This window comes from Lycorma delicatula, chromosome 4 (assembly GCF_047948215.1).
Source record: "Lycorma delicatula isolate Av1 chromosome 4, ASM4794821v1, whole genome shotgun sequence".
Lineage (NCBI taxonomy): Eukaryota > Metazoa > Arthropoda > Insecta > Hemiptera > Fulgoridae > Lycorma > Lycorma delicatula.
This window is the reverse complement of record NC_134458.1, coordinates 34,080,329-34,097,778: the sequence shown is the minus strand read 5'-3', so window position 1 is coordinate 34,097,778 and position 17,450 is coordinate 34,080,329. Positions and strand designations below refer to the sequence as shown.

The following is a 17,450-nucleotide window of genomic DNA, read 5'->3' as shown; positions in this document are numbered from 1 at the left end:
ATTAGGTTCAAATAATACAAAGATAATAAAAGAAATTATAAAACAGCTTTAAAAAAATGAAAAAGTAAATATAAGGTTACAATATAGAATGCAAAAAAATGGCTATCAGAACAGGAAAAACTCTTTTCCAAAAATGCAAAAGCAAATACAATAATTCTATAAAATACAAAGTACAAAGAAATAATAAAAAATACTTAAGTAAAAATTACTAACGATCCTAAACTGAGGCTAAAGTAGAAATAAATGCGCACATAACTAAATCCAATAACATACTGTGTGATAACTTTATAAGAATTCTCTTTTTCTTGGAGTCATTGTAGTCACTAAAACTGATTCGATTTAAATCCTTTCTGCTCCATGTTAATCTTTTAATCTCAACATAATCATTTATCAGTAGTATACGTGCCAATCTTTATTTTTCTCTATCATTTTACTCTCATCAATCCCTCCATTACTGAATAACTAAATTTGGATGTCTTAATATATAGCCAACTTATCGAGTTCATCGATAACAATTGTTAATTCATTGCTTTTCACAAGAGATCCAATGTTTTACATTCCATTATAATAAATATTGTAACAAAAAATTAAAATAAACTAATTATTTATGATAATAATTTCATATGGATAAGTAATTAAATTAACTTAAAAGAAATAATCAAGTGATAGATTAAAAAGAAAATTAATTAATAAATATTACTACAGAAAAAAAATATATTAACTTACACCCATAATTGCATAATCTAGCGTCTGGTAAAATGAATCTTTATTGTAAAACGCTAAAGGTCCGAGAGCCGGTGGATATGAATTGACTTCACGTGTTGCATCCCATCCTTTCAAGAACAAGTGAGAGAAAGTGATACGACTATCCCATGAATATGTTACATGTTTGTAACGATTATGAGCAAATAAACAAAGCTGAAAAAAATATCTAACAGTAGGAAAAAATATTTACTCATCTTCAAGTCAAAGTACTTTGATTAGAACAAGCAAACCTTAATTATATGTATTCTGATATCTTAAAAATGTATTTTTATTAATTTACTAGTATTACAACAAAGTCTGCAATTAAACAATTTTACAAACGGTTAATCATCAACAAAAGAAAAGTACTTTCAACATTTAACCTCTGCTCTTCTTCACCCTTCTTCTTCTTTCTTCCACAGTAGTTTTTAATGTTAAAACTAAGGATTTCAATTTCTTCACAGAACTTTGTTGATCTTTTTGTTGAAGTAGTAGTTCTGTGGAATTAATAAATCTCATACTCACAATTTTAAAAACAATAATTTTTATTAATGAAAATAATCGTCATAATTTGACAATTTTACGTGTTTGCATTTGCATCATTAAACCTTCAAAGTCATCTAAAGTGTAACATTTCTGTAGGGATTTTTTTCATCTGCAATTTTGTCATATTTCACATGAGGGTTTTTCCTAAAGTAATTTTCTAACAATCTGTATTTTTTAAAAGAATCTGTATATTTACAAGCAATATCAAAATCAATCCAACAACTTGTCTGCGATTATATTTTTTTTGTCTAATTTCAAATTCCAAAACAATCTATCTTCTGATCATTTGATCATACATGCTTATTTTTAACAAACCAGAAGAACCCTGTCTTTACTTCTGTTCCCACACTGGTAGATTCTCATGAGAAAATATTCTACATACATTAGAGAACATCAACAGAGATCAACTTCTATTTATACTGTATTTAAATGGATAGTAACTATCTTTAATTCACTAAACACAAAATTTGTATCTAACATATTAAACAACTTTTCTGACTGTAATTTGGGTGCCGATTACAAATATGCTATTGAAATTGTGTTATCACATAAAAGTTTTACGTAAATTGTAAATTTGTAAAATGTTTTTATAATAAACTCATTCTCATCAACTACTGTTACAATTAAGAATAGTAGTTTCTGTATTTTTACTTTTACACAATACGCACACATACTTAATAAAGAGAAAATAAATAAATAAATAAATAATACAAACGGGTATTCCATCTTAATTTAACAAATGATCAGTGCATCACTTTGATTTTGATGATATTTGGTATATAACTACTCACCTTGTAGTGGCCAAAAAATATATTTTTATATTTAAAAAAATGTTTTTCTTGAGTAATGGACCATTTTCTAACTCACAAACAGATAAAAACTGCCATTTTCATCACTTTTTCCATGAGCTGTAGCATTCTTATTTTACATCGTACAGAGGGTCAAAAAGGGCTTTTTGGAAAGAATAAAGATGGAACTTCATCTTAGTGTACTCAGAATTCATTTTGTTACATAACCAAATCTTGTAATGTTTACTGAAGTTATGTTTACAAATTGTTGTTTTTTTTTTTCAGATTTTGGGCCAAAAATAAATAATCAAGGACTTAAAAGGTAATAGGCCTGTTTTCACCTTTTAACTCTTAGGGACTAGCAGTACTTACAAAAAAAAAACTGGACTGTTACCAAGTGTCTATTACAAAAAATTGCTGCCAAAGTGTAAGATTTTGAAAGTGTCTCATATTTGGGGACCAAATCCACATGTGGGACAGGTGGCAAAAGTCTGAGATGTTTACAGCAGTAAGTACTTTTTATATACTTGAAAACCATATAAAATTTACTTTGTTACTCAAAGGGATTGATGAGTAATGAAGCCAACAAAACCGTTAAAAACACTGTTCCTTCTAATCATAAGATATCCAAAAAAACTGATTTATGTATTTTTCCAGATTATAAAAATTACAACTAAACTCATTAGAATGAATAAATAATCAATTAAAAAAAAGTAAATAGTCAATTACAGAATGATAAATAATAATTACAAAATGATAAACAATTCAAATACATTAACAAGTTGTTCAATTCACTTTAACCTTATTTTACTCCTGCTAATGGAAATTATGAATAAATCTTGTACTTTTTGTAATAATCTTGTACTTTTGATAATAAACCTAACATAACTTAGTGCTCCTGCCATTTTTTATTGAGTAGAACTGACAAGTCCTCATTCATCTTTGATATAATGTTGTCCTCTACCAGTAGTTGATAGAAAAAGCTCTAAAGGCGTGAGAATCTTTAAATATTTTCCAGTTGAACCCGTGTATGATTGTCCCTCAATGATTTCTTGAATGAAGTACCAGGATCTTGCGAATGGAAAAAGTGCATTTGATATTCCTCTTCATTTTCATATATTTTGACTTCAATGACTTCGCTAACCACCACTTGCCATTGCATACGTGACATTATTTTTTACATTTTGGCTTTGGTAAACCTATAAAGCAATGAGAAACACTAATGTTCTTGTGTACTGATACTAACGTAAATTTTTCTGATTCAGAGGTTGCCCGGACTTTCAGAATACATTTCTGACTTGTTGAAACATAACTGTGAAAGGTTCTTGTTTCTGGGACTGTTGTAATTACCTGATAACAAGAACTGAGATATTCTTCAGTCTCTTGAACATCTTTTTTAGAGTAGAAAATAAATGGTATATTTTTAATATTGTCTTTGCAATAATTGTACATTTCAGAAGATGTAACAATTTGATTGTTGACTGTGCTTTGAAGGATTGCTTTAATCACAGTCCTTTTTACAGTTCCACCAATACCATCACATGGTCCTTTTCCACGGTATGAGACAAAAAAATGCCATTCAGCTGTGATTTCAAAATCTTCTTGTTGGTAGCACAAATTTATGAATTTTTTTTTGTTTTTATATTGGGCTGAGGAGCCATCAGAAAAATAAAAAAATTGTTTAAGTTGCGGCAACAGTGTTTTTACTTTATTTATAACTTGCTTTTGGAAGCAGAGAAAGATGTACGAGGGTTATTTTTTTTCAAAGTCCGATCAGTCACAAAATAAAAACCTGTGCAAAGATTGGATGAACCTTTGCGCATGTGTGTTGCGCAGCATCTCTAGTATGGCCTTTAATCACACCATGTCACTTCGTTTAGTTCTGAACACAGTCTACGAAGGGCAATTTAGAATAAGTGGAGAGGAATGTTGTCATCAGGCACTGTCTTTCTCCATGACAATGCTCGGCCGCAACTGCAGCTGTAACAAAGAAGCTCCTGCAGTGTTTTCATTGGGAAGTGTTTGATCACCCACCATACAGTCTGGACTTGGCTCCATTCGATTTTCACCTCTTTGTTCACATGAGACGCTGGCTAGAAGGACAACATTTTGGCACAGATATCAAGCTGCAGACCAGCGTAGAAACATGGCTGAAAACACAGGCGGCTTCGTTCTATGATGAGGGTATTGGAAAGTTGGTACCACGCTGACAAATGTCTAAATCGTAGTGGCAACTATGTAGAGAAATAGCGTAACTATGTAAGTACTTGTTACAAATAAAAAATTTTTTATTTTCACTGTAGTTTTAATTTCGTGACCGATTGGACCTTGAATAAAAATAATCCTCGTACTATTGTGCTTCAAGTACTAATCACGCAGTAGCTTTGGGTTCGTAACTTTCTTTCTTTTTTAAAATATATGAGAAATGGATGTACTGTGGCATAAGTTTTTGACCAGTAATATGACTGGACTTCATCCTGTATCATAAAAGGAAAATTTTGAGAGAAGTCTCCCGTTACAATACATTCAACCTCCAACAAGTATTCCTTTTTAATGTTGAGGAAATTAGCTCGTTTCTTTGCAATAAAATGAGTCTTTTTAGATTATTTAAATTTTCAGTAAGTTTATCTAAGTACTCTTGAAATGGAAGAATTTAAGTAGTTCACAACGATCAACAGAAACCCACTGTTTAAAGATAATTTCAAAATCAAAATCATCCCAGCTCTCTTGCACTAATCTGAGCACTTCATTAGTGCCTGGACATTTTTCACACTGTGACAACATGCAAGTTTCATTTTCAATATCACTTACTATGGTTGAAAGGAGAATTTTATAATTAAATTTAATATTTAGAGCAGATAATATGAGTTTTAATTTTGGTGGGTGACACACACACAGAGTGACTACCTGACCCACCAGCCAGAACACAAAATTTAGGTCTTAAATCAGAAAATTTTGAAAAACCAATTTTTAAATTATGTTTTTCTTTGAAGGCTGTGTACAATTCTTTTAAATTACATAAGATAAGCCTTTTTTGAATATTAATTTTCTTCCCATCAGCTTGTCTTTCAGAGACACAATCCTTCTTGCCTGGCATCATTCCGGTAAAATCTTGGACACATTTAATAACATTTTCAACAATTACGTGACTGGGTTTCTTTTTGCCGATTTGTGACAAAATTCCACTTGTTTTAATTAATTGTTTGGATTGACGGGCTAAATACTGAGTAACATTAAACTCATTTTGAATGCACAGTTGCTTGGTAATAAACTTAAAATATTAATTATTTTCTGGGTTGATGTAACTGTTTTCATCTTATCCTTTAATGATTAATTATTATAACATAATTTATTAACATATTAATGTTTATTAACATATTAATTTATTAACATATTTCCTACCTAAATCAGCATAATTTTGTGGTACTAAACTGGTTTCTTCTGTAGAAATATTTAAATCAAAGGAATCGTTTAATTTACTTGTAACTGACTGGGCTATTTTTGTAACTTTATTTTTTAAAATTGGTTCCTTTGCGCTATTCAATAATTTCTGAACCTTAATGGAGGAAATGCCAAGTGCTGAACAAGCTTTATTCACCGAATTGACTATAATACATTGAGACTCAAATATATCTTGACATTCTGGTTCGCTTTCTGTATCATCCTGAGGTTTTTGTATTTTGTTTAAGCATTTTGTACTCGGTGTTCTGCCTGGAAATAATTTTAAATTTGGATTGCTTGTTGAAAGTGTCAAAGATATTTCTCGAAGAGATTTTGTTACCGGTTTAGTATGACAGCTAAATGGGTCAGAGCAACTCTTCCCATTAATATGAAAATATTTATCTAAATAGTTGGTTTTATGAAAAGTACAGATATTTTTTGTTTCAGTACATCCACTTCTCAAAGATATTAATGTTATTTGCTGTTCAGTAAACTCTAAAATATCGTGCAATACTGAAGATCTATTGTAAGTCAATTTGTGACGTACTGTTTCAGTATGAATGCCAACTGAACACTCCATAATCTATTTTTATAAAATGCAAAAATTCTTACAACAACAATACAGTTAGTATAAATTATAAAACTGCAATTGCACCTCACTTTCTCATATCCCAGTTTCTCTACAGCTGAAATAAAAATTTCTCTACGTAATAAAATTAAAAATAAAATATATCGCATAAAAGAGAAATTCACTGCTAATAAAATTACTTTATAAACAAGTGTGTATTACCTAACCGCAGTATTAACACCAGCAACTATACAACATATCACATTGTTTTGACAAAGTAATATGTAACTGAGTCTTCTAAAATTTTTACATTCAGGATTTTGCAAACATTCATGTCCATGCATGTCTTTTCACTTTTGTGTTTAAACGTGAGTTTGTGTGTATGAGTCATACTTTAAGTAACAAACTATCTAGAATATAAGCTATCTCATTATAGACATATCAAAATATTTTGTATAGTAGACCTACATTATTATCTGAGAAAATACATGCTGTGAATTTTTTCCATACATTATTGACAGTTAGAAGGAACTTTGTTTTTAGCGGCTTTTATGGCTCATTACTCGTCAACCCCTTTGAGTAACAAAATAAATTTTATATGGTTTTCAAGTACATAAAAAGTACTTACTGCTGTAAACATTTCAGATTTTTTCCACATGTGGTGTTTGGGCCCCAAAAACGAGACACTTTAAAATCTTACACTTTGGCAGCAATTTTTTTTAATGGACACTTGGTAACAGTCCAATTTTTTTTATACGTACTGCTACTCCCTAAGAGTTAAAAGATAAAAAAGAGGCCTGTTACCTTAAGCCCTTCATTATTTATTTTGGGCTCAAAATTTGTAAACGTAATTTGTAAACAACAATTTGTAAACATAACTTCGGTACACATTACAAGATTTGATTGTGTAACAAAATGAATTTTGAGTACACTAAGATAAAATTCCATTTTCTTTCCAAAAAGTCCTTTTTGACCCTCTGCATGATGTAAAATAAGAATGCTACAGCTCATTGAAAAAGTGATGAAAATGGTTGGTTTTACCTGTTGGCAAGTTAGAAAATGGTCTATTAATCAAAAAAATTCTTTTAAAAATATAAAAAAAATTTTTTGGGCTACTACAAGGTGGGTAGTTATCATATATAAAATATAATCAAAACCAAAACGAGTATTGCAATAAAATTTTTGAAAATTTGTTGAATTAAAATGGAATATCCCAAACACTATTATGAGAAGTAGACAGGTATATATCTCTGTATGATGACATAATACAAACATCTGTTGCCTACTACAGAGCTTAAAATCTTATTCAGTCTAGCTTCACTTGTGATGTGTTTGACAGTTACAGTTATTAGTGTTTTGTTATATTTTCATCAATTCTTTATAAACAAAAGTGATTTTTCTCATTTTTATTTGCTACAACATGGCTTCTGCAAAGGTTCATGGATGTTCAAATCATCCAGACAATTTTTGTTATGTCTGAAATAAATTTATGTCCAAATCTTAAAGAAAGGTTATTTCTGAATTGATAAAAACTTATAAATTTTATTTTAATTGTGCACTTGGGGGTCAATATAAAATCTGGGCACCTCATGTTATTTGCATAACGTGCTCAGTAACTCTAACTGAATGGTTGAAGGGGAAATGATGAGGTATGCCATTTGCTCTATCGACCATTGGGCACAAACCTAAGGACCAATTCACAAACTGCTACTTTTGAATAAGTATATTTGAATTTTCATTCAAAAATAGAAAGTTCATAAAATATGCAGATGTATCCTCAGCTCTAAAGCTGGTATCACATGAAGAAGAGTTATCTGTAGCTGTACCACCACCTTATCTGACATTGCTAAAAGAACAATATGAAAATGAAGCAGATGATGATTCTTGTGGATATTGAAGAATTTCTTCCTGCACCTGATGAGAAATCTCCTCATTTAATTCGCATGAACTTAACGATTTAGTTCACGATTAAAGTTATAAAAGCAGCAAGTTGAACTTCTAAGGTCTAGATTGCAACAGTGGAATCTTTTAGCGGAAAAAACAAAAGTTACTACGTTTAGAACATGAAATAAAACTCTTTCAATTTATTTTATTATGAAAAATTCATTGTGCATTTGTACTGATGTCAATGGCCTGATGAAAGAGCTTGGAGTTCAGCATATTTCTGAAGAATGGTGTCTTTTTATTGTCTCTTCTCAAGTTAGCATGAAAGCAGTTTTATTGCATAATGGTAACAAAGAACCATCCATTCCATTAGCTCATGCAATCGTCATGAAAGAAACATATGAAGCTACGGCATCAGTATTAGAAACAATAAAATACAAACAGCATATGTGGCAAGTTTGCAATGATGTGAAAGTTTTTGCGTTACCGCTTGGTTTACAAGGTGGGCTTACAAAATATTGTTTCTTTGTCTTTGGGGTAGTTGTGATACAAAAAGTCATTACCAAGTAAAGAACTGGTTGGTCAATGTGGCAGAACTTTGTGGCTGGTGAAAAAATTGTTAAGTATCAACTGAGAGTGCTAAAATCATACTGCCACCCCTTCACATAAAACTGAGGCTAGTGAAAGTTTTTGTAAAGGCACTAGACAAATATGGACCAGGATTTAATCATTTAAAAATAAGTTTTCCTCAACTGAGTACTGGTAAGCTGAAAGAGGGTATATTTATTGGTCTGCAAATCAAAACACTGCTTAAGGACTCAACTTTTTATGATAAACTTAGCAAATGTGAACTAGCTGCACGGAAGTCCTTCAAACACATTGTTGGTGGTTTTTTAGGCAACAGAATATATGAAAACTATATTTTTTTAGCTAATAAGATATTAGAAACTTACAAATGTTTAGGATGTAGAATGTCATTAAAAATTCATTTCCTACACTTCCACCTAGACTTTTATCTGAAAATTTTGGCTCTGTCAGCTATGAGCAAGGAGACCGTTTCAATGACGATATTCTGACCATGGAGCATAGACACCAAGGAAGATGGGAACCTGGAGTAATGGGTGACTATTGTTTGTTTTTGTTTAAAGAAACTGATCAAACACTGGCAAGTAAAATGTTTGTCAACATATTTTAAAAATTAAAGGTAAGACATTTCCAATGATTTAAAATTTTAGAAACTGTTGTTTTAAAATTGTATTAATGTATTTCAATTTATTTGTGTTTAAATAAATAAAAATTTAGTTGATTTAAACAAATTTTAAATGATACACATAAATAAACATTTTTTTTTAAATATTGATTTCACAGTGACTATTTATTGGTAATTGTTAGCAAGTTATTGATAATTTATTGGTAAATAAATTGTATGTACCTAAAAAAATGTGACGTATTACACAATTTCTTATAACAGTTTTGAATTCAGCACTCCAAAATTAATTAACAACACCATGTAAGATTCCATATACACAAACAAATCTTTTTTTGTTGACTAGTATTATTTGTTGAACAATTCATTAATTTGTACTTATATACTATGGATTTTAGCAGGCCACGGACACTGGTTTTAACATGTTAATAAAGATGTTAGTTTTTTGTTAAAAATCCAACCTCCTAACACTGGTAATGGAAAAGGCTAAATGTGTGAGAATGTGCAAAATGGAGTCCTTGTTCTGAACACTATACTCCTAAAATTTCATACTTGGCTGTTAGACTTCATTGCAGAGATCAAAATACATTTAAAAATAATTGCACTTTCATATAATTTGTATAATTGTATATTTTCTTCATCTTTATTTAATTAATTTTAGGTTTAATTTATTTTTGAATCGCAATTTTTATTACTCAAAAATTGTTTTTTTTTTCTTTAAGGGAAACTCAATATCCTAATTTAGAACTCTTAAGATATCTAATGTTTTCTTTCACCAGTTGTCCATGTTATCATCTTCTTCAGCTATTTCATTTTGTGGAATATGCAGACTGTCATAATCACACAATTCCTCCTCAATTTCAAATTATTCATTCAAATATTTCATATTATGCAGGACTGCACAATATAATTACACAATATGCAATTAATTAGAAACCTTACCAGTCGACACCCTAACATCAGTTAGGATTAGAAATCACATTTCAGGTTACTCAGATACTCTTACTATGATGGTTCTCTCCTGTGAATGTTTATTCACAGGAGAGAACCAATTTTCCCTCTGCTGGTTTGTTTAAATGGCATAATTAGCCTTGGGGATATAGTGTATCCACTACCATCAAGTAAACAAAATAATCCATAGAACTGTAGTTTTTACCACACTTTGTCTCCAAATCCTACTGCTGTCCTGTAAACTCTAGCCATTTAACATTTCATAAATTTTTCAGCAGCTTGAACATTAACAGAAGCATATCTTTATGATATATTTATTTATTTATATATATATATATATACATTGGTGAATTTACTATATGGTTTTTTGATTTTCACAAGTGTACAATCAACAGTCCTTATAACAAATGGAATTTATTTATAAGCTTACCAGTTTCTTTATGCTTCATTCATTTCAGTCTCTGTTAATGGAAACTTTATCCAGTGTTAATTTCACTGTAATTTTGTTTACAATATGATAAACAGTTTTACACATTATCGTTTCATGCAAACTGAAGTCCTCACAGACTCTACTTTGGTAACCAGCATCGCTAATGCAATATAGAAACCCTTCCATTTTATGTCTATGAGTTAATGCTCCTCCTATTGTTTTGTTCAGTCTTTAGTTAAAAAATAATTGCAAAAAAAAAACAACATTCTCAAGTTCAAATAATAATAACTGTTTCTATATAGTCAGACTTATACTTTGTTGTTCCCGATAGTGATTAGTTCACAAATGTGCATATAAGCAGCTATCTTACTTGAATGAGAGTATAAATAAAAATTAATAAGTAAACAATTTTAAGTATAGCATAACCTTACCTTAAAAATGATTGAGGCTTGGAAAAATTCAAAACTATGTGTTCACTCACATTGGTGGCCGTTTTTAAGTGAAAACAGCCAACAATTTTATTCATACCTTCATACTTGCAGGTAAATTCTTCATAAATCTCTAAATAAGTACTTCTTTTTATTCTAAAAGCTCTTAAAAATAAGTGGAATACATAAAAATAACAAAACAAATGATTCCATATAACACAAGCTTTAGAAACTAAGGAAAAGTAACATGATATGCATACCTGCATGGTAACAAGAACTATCTTAAAAACTTGTACTAGAAATTTATATGGAAATCTTCGTTTTGCCTGCCACTTTTCAATGGGATTCATGAAGAAAAATTTTAATTTCCTCCTCATTATTTTTTCATGGTTTAATTTATATTCTTCACAAGCATGTTCCATAGGTGTTGAATGAATGTCTGGATGATTCATCACAAGAGCCTGTGTTTCTTGATTCTCTACAACAGTTGTAAAAAATGGATTTGCTATATACTTAGATAAATGTACAAAACAATAATTTTTGATATATTGGGACAATAATTCTTATTCTAACAAAATAATCAATAAATTATGGAAGGGGATTACTATATCTCACTATATATTAAGAACTATAATAAAAAATAATGTGGAACAGAAGGTAATTCTGAGCAATTATTTGACAAACTTCAATTTTATTCATACTTCAGTATAGTAGTAGATAACTATTATATTAAGAAAGGAAAAAACAAGAAATATCTAAATGTCAGAAAGCAGGTTTGAACAGTGGTGACCTATGCAAGGTCAAAGTCCATGCCACATTATCAGTACTCTATTCAATTATTTATCAGTTCTGTGTGTTATCGAGACTTGTTTAGTTGTTAATCTGTTTCATGGAGAGAGGTTAGGGTTAAGATTAGTCTTTTGTGGAGAGAGGTTAGAGATAAATTACCAAGGTATGGCAATATTCAACACCATCTTATAGAACACTTGGCTAAATTTATCTTCAAATGAAGATACAGCTGCTATATATATATATTATATATTTCTCAGAGAGAAACTATCCTATCTACACTAGATTAACCCATCAGGTTGGTTGGTGAACTCATCATCACAAATCAGCTGATTTCAAAGTCGTGAGTTCTACGATTCAAATCCTAGTGAAGGCAGTTACTCTTATATGGATTTGAATACAAGATTGTGGATACTGGTGTTCTTTGGTGGTTGGGTTTCAATTAATCACACATCTAGGGAATGGTCGACCTTAGATTGTACAAGACTACACTTCATTTAAATTCATACATATCATCTTCATTCATCCTCTGAAGTAATACCTTAAGGTAGCTCTGGAGGTTAAACAAAAAAAAAAAGAAAGAGGAGAAACTACACCACATGTTCTGTGCTATTATGTGTACAACAGATAATCAACTTAAAAAGAACACCATCAGTCATCTTCTGACTCTGACAACTACTGAGGTTAATTTACGATTCATTTCTTTCTCCAAAAAAACTCTACCCTTAACCATAACTCTAACCTCTCTCTCCATGAAATGGATTAGCATCAGTACAGGTCACCATAACTTTCAAAACTGATTGCTAACTGACTACAGTACTTATAACACAACACAGATTTTGACCTTGCATGGGACACCTGGTATCCAAACCTGCTTTCCGACATTTAGATCTTGTGTTTTCCTGATTCTAAGCTTACCTACTATGGCAGTGATTACCAAACTCTGCGCTACGGCGCCCCAGAGAACTGCGACCTTTTCATAGGGGCGTTGTGAAATAATGTAAAAGCTTCATAATCAATTGAACGAAGACATTTATAATTATTAATTTAATTTAATAAAGTAAAAAAAAATGAAGATAAATGAGTTTTATTTATTTTTATCTCTTAATTAAGAGTAGTCATACTTTTACTTAGGGTAGGGTGCCATGGAAAAATTTTAATTGAAAAAGGGCGCCGTGACTAGGAAAAGTTTGGGAACCACTGTACTATAGTATGAAAAAAATCGCTGGTGATCAAGTAATTGCTCAGAATTACAAAGTAGGGTTTAATACAATTTTAATAGAACAAGTAAAATCTTTTTAATTTACTTTTTTTATACTGCACTTCTTTCATAACCGCTTACTTTTTATAATACTGACAGTGTATAAAACTATTATTAATCTATAAAAAACTATAACAATTATATATATGTTTATGAATTTGTAGTTAGCATTTTGCGGTATATAATAATTATTATACACTGTGTTTGAACTGAATTATTATGAATATCTAAAAACCAATTTCTAAATTTTTTGAAATTCCGAGTTTCATGGATTAAAATGGATTTTTGAATTTTTTTTGAAACCTTCTTATTATTTTAATTTCTTGATAACAAATGAAGAAATCAACCTGATTTTTGGTGAGTGTAATCTTCATGTCAATAAACCAATTTCTAATTTTTTGAAATTTGATCTTGAAAGGAGATGAAGAAAGGTAAACAATATTTTGAACAATGATTGTAAATTTTTCCAATCCTGACTACAGTAAACGAGGTATTCAGTAGATTTGGGCTTGCAAATACTCTTCAGATAAATATTTAAAAACTATTTCTGAGTTTTTTAATTCTGATTTTTTAAGGAGTGTGAAAGTGTACGGCGCTGTAGCTCACCAACACAGCCATGACCACTGTTACTGTATGTGTGACTGGCTGTACCTGCCTCCAGTTACTTGACTAAAAAACATACAATAAAAAGATTGACCACTAAGAGGGAAACACAAATAACCATAAAGCACGGGCAAAGCTGTGACAGGGTGCTACACACATATAGATGTTGCTCGTAACAGCTGGCAGTAAAACTTAAACAAACTGATCAATTTTAATATAAAACCAAAAAACCTAGGTATTACGGATTCATTCTCACAGGCAACTAGAGAGAAGCTCCAGATGAAGATAAAATTACATTTTGTCAGTCAACAGCTTTAAAATTAAAAGAAAGTCAAGTTAGGGATCTAATGACTCTTAATGAACTGGCTTACTACAATAGAGTTTATCTAATGTGGACGCTTGTTCAAATGGGTGGATCAGAAAAAAATTGTGATATGTCTAAAAAAAAAACTAAACAAGATGCAGAAGCCTCTCTTCTGAACATAAATTAAAATCACTACAAGATTTTAAACTAAAATCTACTGGAAGGAATTTTGTTAAGTTATAAAAGAAAATGAAGTAAAAGTAACTATTAAGTAAAAGTATGATTACAATTTGAATAAAAAACCTAAAAAATATAATATTACACACAGAGATGATACTTCTCAGTAGCATAACTGCTCAATTTTATTTAAATCTGACATTCTAAAATATGTCATTCATAATCTTTTACAAATAATTACACAGATACTAATTACATGTAAGTATGGAAAACTATTAATATAGTGTAATAACATCATCGTTTATTAATCACTAACTCTGTTAGATAAATTAATTAAGATCTTTCTGTAACTTGGTTAATGTAAAAATCACCAAGCTGGCAATTACTTCAGACAATAAAAAAAAGGGCACTGACGTGCTAAAAAAAGTTACATACTGCTACAACAAACAGTAAAAATTTGAAAACATTTTATGGAAGGTGAATTATTATTTATGGATTCATACTAATTTCTATTAATTAACAGATTATAAAACTTTGATTTCTTCTGTTAGCATTTTGATAATTTTGTGAAAAATAGCAAAGTAATAGCACATTTTAATTAAATAGTTTCTTTTTCAAAATGTATTGGGCTGTGTTGTACTTTTTTCTGATGGAAAGCTGAAGGCATCACTTAGGCAGGTTACAAATTCCTAAATATGGACAATAAGTAGTTCCAGCTCCTGAGAATTCCTAAAATCTCACAAAAATGAAGATTTCCATGTAATTTTCTAATATGCTAACAACCACAAACTCTTAATATTAACTAAAATCTAAAGCATTGGCATAAAACTCGCATGTAACCACAAAATTATAAATATAACCTCATGGAAAGAGAACTTTAGTAAAAACATATATTGATCACAATTCATGGATCCACAACACTTACATAAACTTAAACATTTTTACCAATCAATCCATGGACATACTAATCATTCGACTTCAGAGACTTACAATACTTTCTGAAAAATTCCAAGCGGATACGGTTTTTAAATTGATCATATGAAAATAGGTTAATCACTAATTCGGACGCAAGACGTACTGTTTTATGAGGATAAAACGATTCCTCAACAAACTATTTAAACCAGTTCTTTTACTTGTTCTTAACAAAAAAAAAATTTCATATAACATACAACCTTTATAACTACAACATATGAAGCTTACACACAAAAGAAAAATAGCATTATTAAAATACAACAAAACTTGCCTAACACTAACGAAAATATATTAATTACCTTCAGAATCATTCCAGTCCAATCTTTCACCACTATTCATATAATCAGAATTGTTCTGGCCGTAACTTAAACCCATTTTTTATAAATGTCTTTACATTTAACCAATCCTAATAGCAATACTTGAACACCATAAACCATATGACTGTCAAGTAACAAGTGCACACGCTCATATCAATCTGCAGAAACATATGTTGTAGATGTCACTTTTGATGAACAACGAATAAAAGTAAGGCCCTTTTACTTTGCATGTTGTCATCAACCTTGAAAACAACTTTAATCATGACACTAATCTGCTTGTTCACTACTGATTATTATTTTAACGGTCATTTGGTTTTAAGACGTGAGAGGTGATTTATATGCTCTGCTCTATTTTATGTACATTGTTGGTCAACTTTTAAAAATCTATTAATTAATTAATGTTATTTGTGTGAAATTTCTTAATAGAATTGAAATTGATTTGCATAGTTTAATTTCTGTAATTTTGTTGTTTGTTATAAACTGGACGGTGGCCACATTATCATTTACAGGCTTCCTTTATTTGATTTAGTTTACAGGCGTACTTTATTTAATTAAACAGGTTTCCATTCAATCTCTTCGAACTACAACCAAGTTTCTAACGGAGTAAAATTTCTGTCCAAATATTTTCAGCGAGATTGTTTTGACAATGCTTTAAACGAATTAGGAAATTAAAGGTATTTCTTGCCGAGTTTGATATACTGCTAATGAATCCTCTCTCAGTTTATCTTAATTTTTGACAAATATACATATTTCACGACCAAAATCGATTGTTTACTATTACTCGTAGTTTTTTTTTTTTTACTAACTACAGTAATATGTTAGCGATAAAAGGAATCTAATTAAAAAAAATTCAAACATATTTAAAAGACAAGAAAAATAATACAGAGTGAAAGAAACGGTAAATTTAAAAAATTAAATAACGTTAATGAAACATTTTTTTTAGAAAATGAATTTTATTTCATGTAATTGTACAAATGTTGCCATTTTAGGATACATACATTTTAGTTTATTTTTTAAAGATGACATCTTCCAGGTGACCTACGTAAACACTCACGTAGTCTCTTCGTTAAATTGTTCATGGTTTGACGTAATATCTCAACTGGAATTTCAGCAATTGCTTCTCGGATCTTTGCCTTCAGTTCTTCCGTTGTAGCAGGTCTACTGTGGAACACTTTGCTTTTAAGGTGACCCCACAAAAAGTAATCGCAAGCTGAGAGATCAGGCGATCTGGGAGGCCATCTAATGCCACCGTTTCGTGAAATGACACGTTGTCCAAACAATCGGCGTACAGCTGCCATCTATATTCGTGCAGTATGTGACGTTGCTCCGTCTTGTTGAAACCAGGCTGTGTTAGGAATCGGTGGAAATCTATCTCTTTTGTTGTTCCACAACACAAAGGTTTCAAGTACGGCTACGTAACGAGCCGACGTCACTGTAATCGCAAGACCGTTGTCATCCTCAAAAAAATAAGGGCCTATAACACCATAAGATGACATAGCACACCACACGGTTACTTTCTGGCTGTGCAACGGACGCTGGTGTAGCTGCGTAGGATTTTCTTGCGCCCAATATCTGAAATTTTGCTTGTTAACAAATCCACTGAGGTGGAAATGCGCTTCGTCTGACATCCACAGTTCGTGAATAAAACTCTTCGTTATCATTTATCTTCTGAAGCATTACATTACAGAATTGTGCTCGCACAACTGCATCGTTCGGTTTCAGTTCCTGGACGATCTGCAACTTCTATGGATGGTATTGCAAGTCCTTCACTAACATTCTTCGAACACTTGAACTATGCGATTGTAAAGATGCTGAGAGACGACGGATTGACCGATGTGGACTTCGTGTGACAGCATCTTGTAAAGCTTAAACATTCTGTGGTGTACGGAGGTTCGCTCACGGCCTGGAGGTTTCTTTTTCATTGCCGAACCAGTTTCCTCAAAATTAGATATCCATGTTTTAATTGCATGCGCTGATGGAACACGGTCGTGCCGTCCCAGATTAAAATGACGGCGAAATTCTCTACGCGCTCCCTCCACA

General features: G+C 30.9%; 1 protein-coding gene across 5 annotated transcripts in view; it reads right to left on the bottom strand.

The window, feature by feature from the left end:
* The window catches only part of LOC142323248 (mucolipin-3-like), a 97,335-nt gene extending 81,661 nt beyond the window's left edge, over positions 1-15,674 (bottom strand). For 2 of the 5 annotated variants that reach the window (XM_075362634.1, XM_075362633.1), the window contains exons 1-3: positions 15,393-15,673; positions 11,248-11,465; positions 727-918 (exon numbers count right to left, since the gene is read on the bottom strand). In XM_075362634.1, the coding sequence (XP_075218749.1) occupies positions 727-918; positions 11,248-11,465; positions 15,393-15,468 (486 nt within the window). In that variant the 5' untranslated portion in view covers positions 15,469-15,673. Of the gene's footprint in view, positions 1-726; positions 919-11,247; positions 11,466-15,046; positions 15,186-15,392 lie in introns of those variants that run through there. The other 3 variants (XR_012756058.1, XM_075362635.1, XM_075362636.1) reach the window with 3 other exon arrangements.
* Between the last annotated feature and the right edge of the window lie 1,776 nt (positions 15,675-17,450).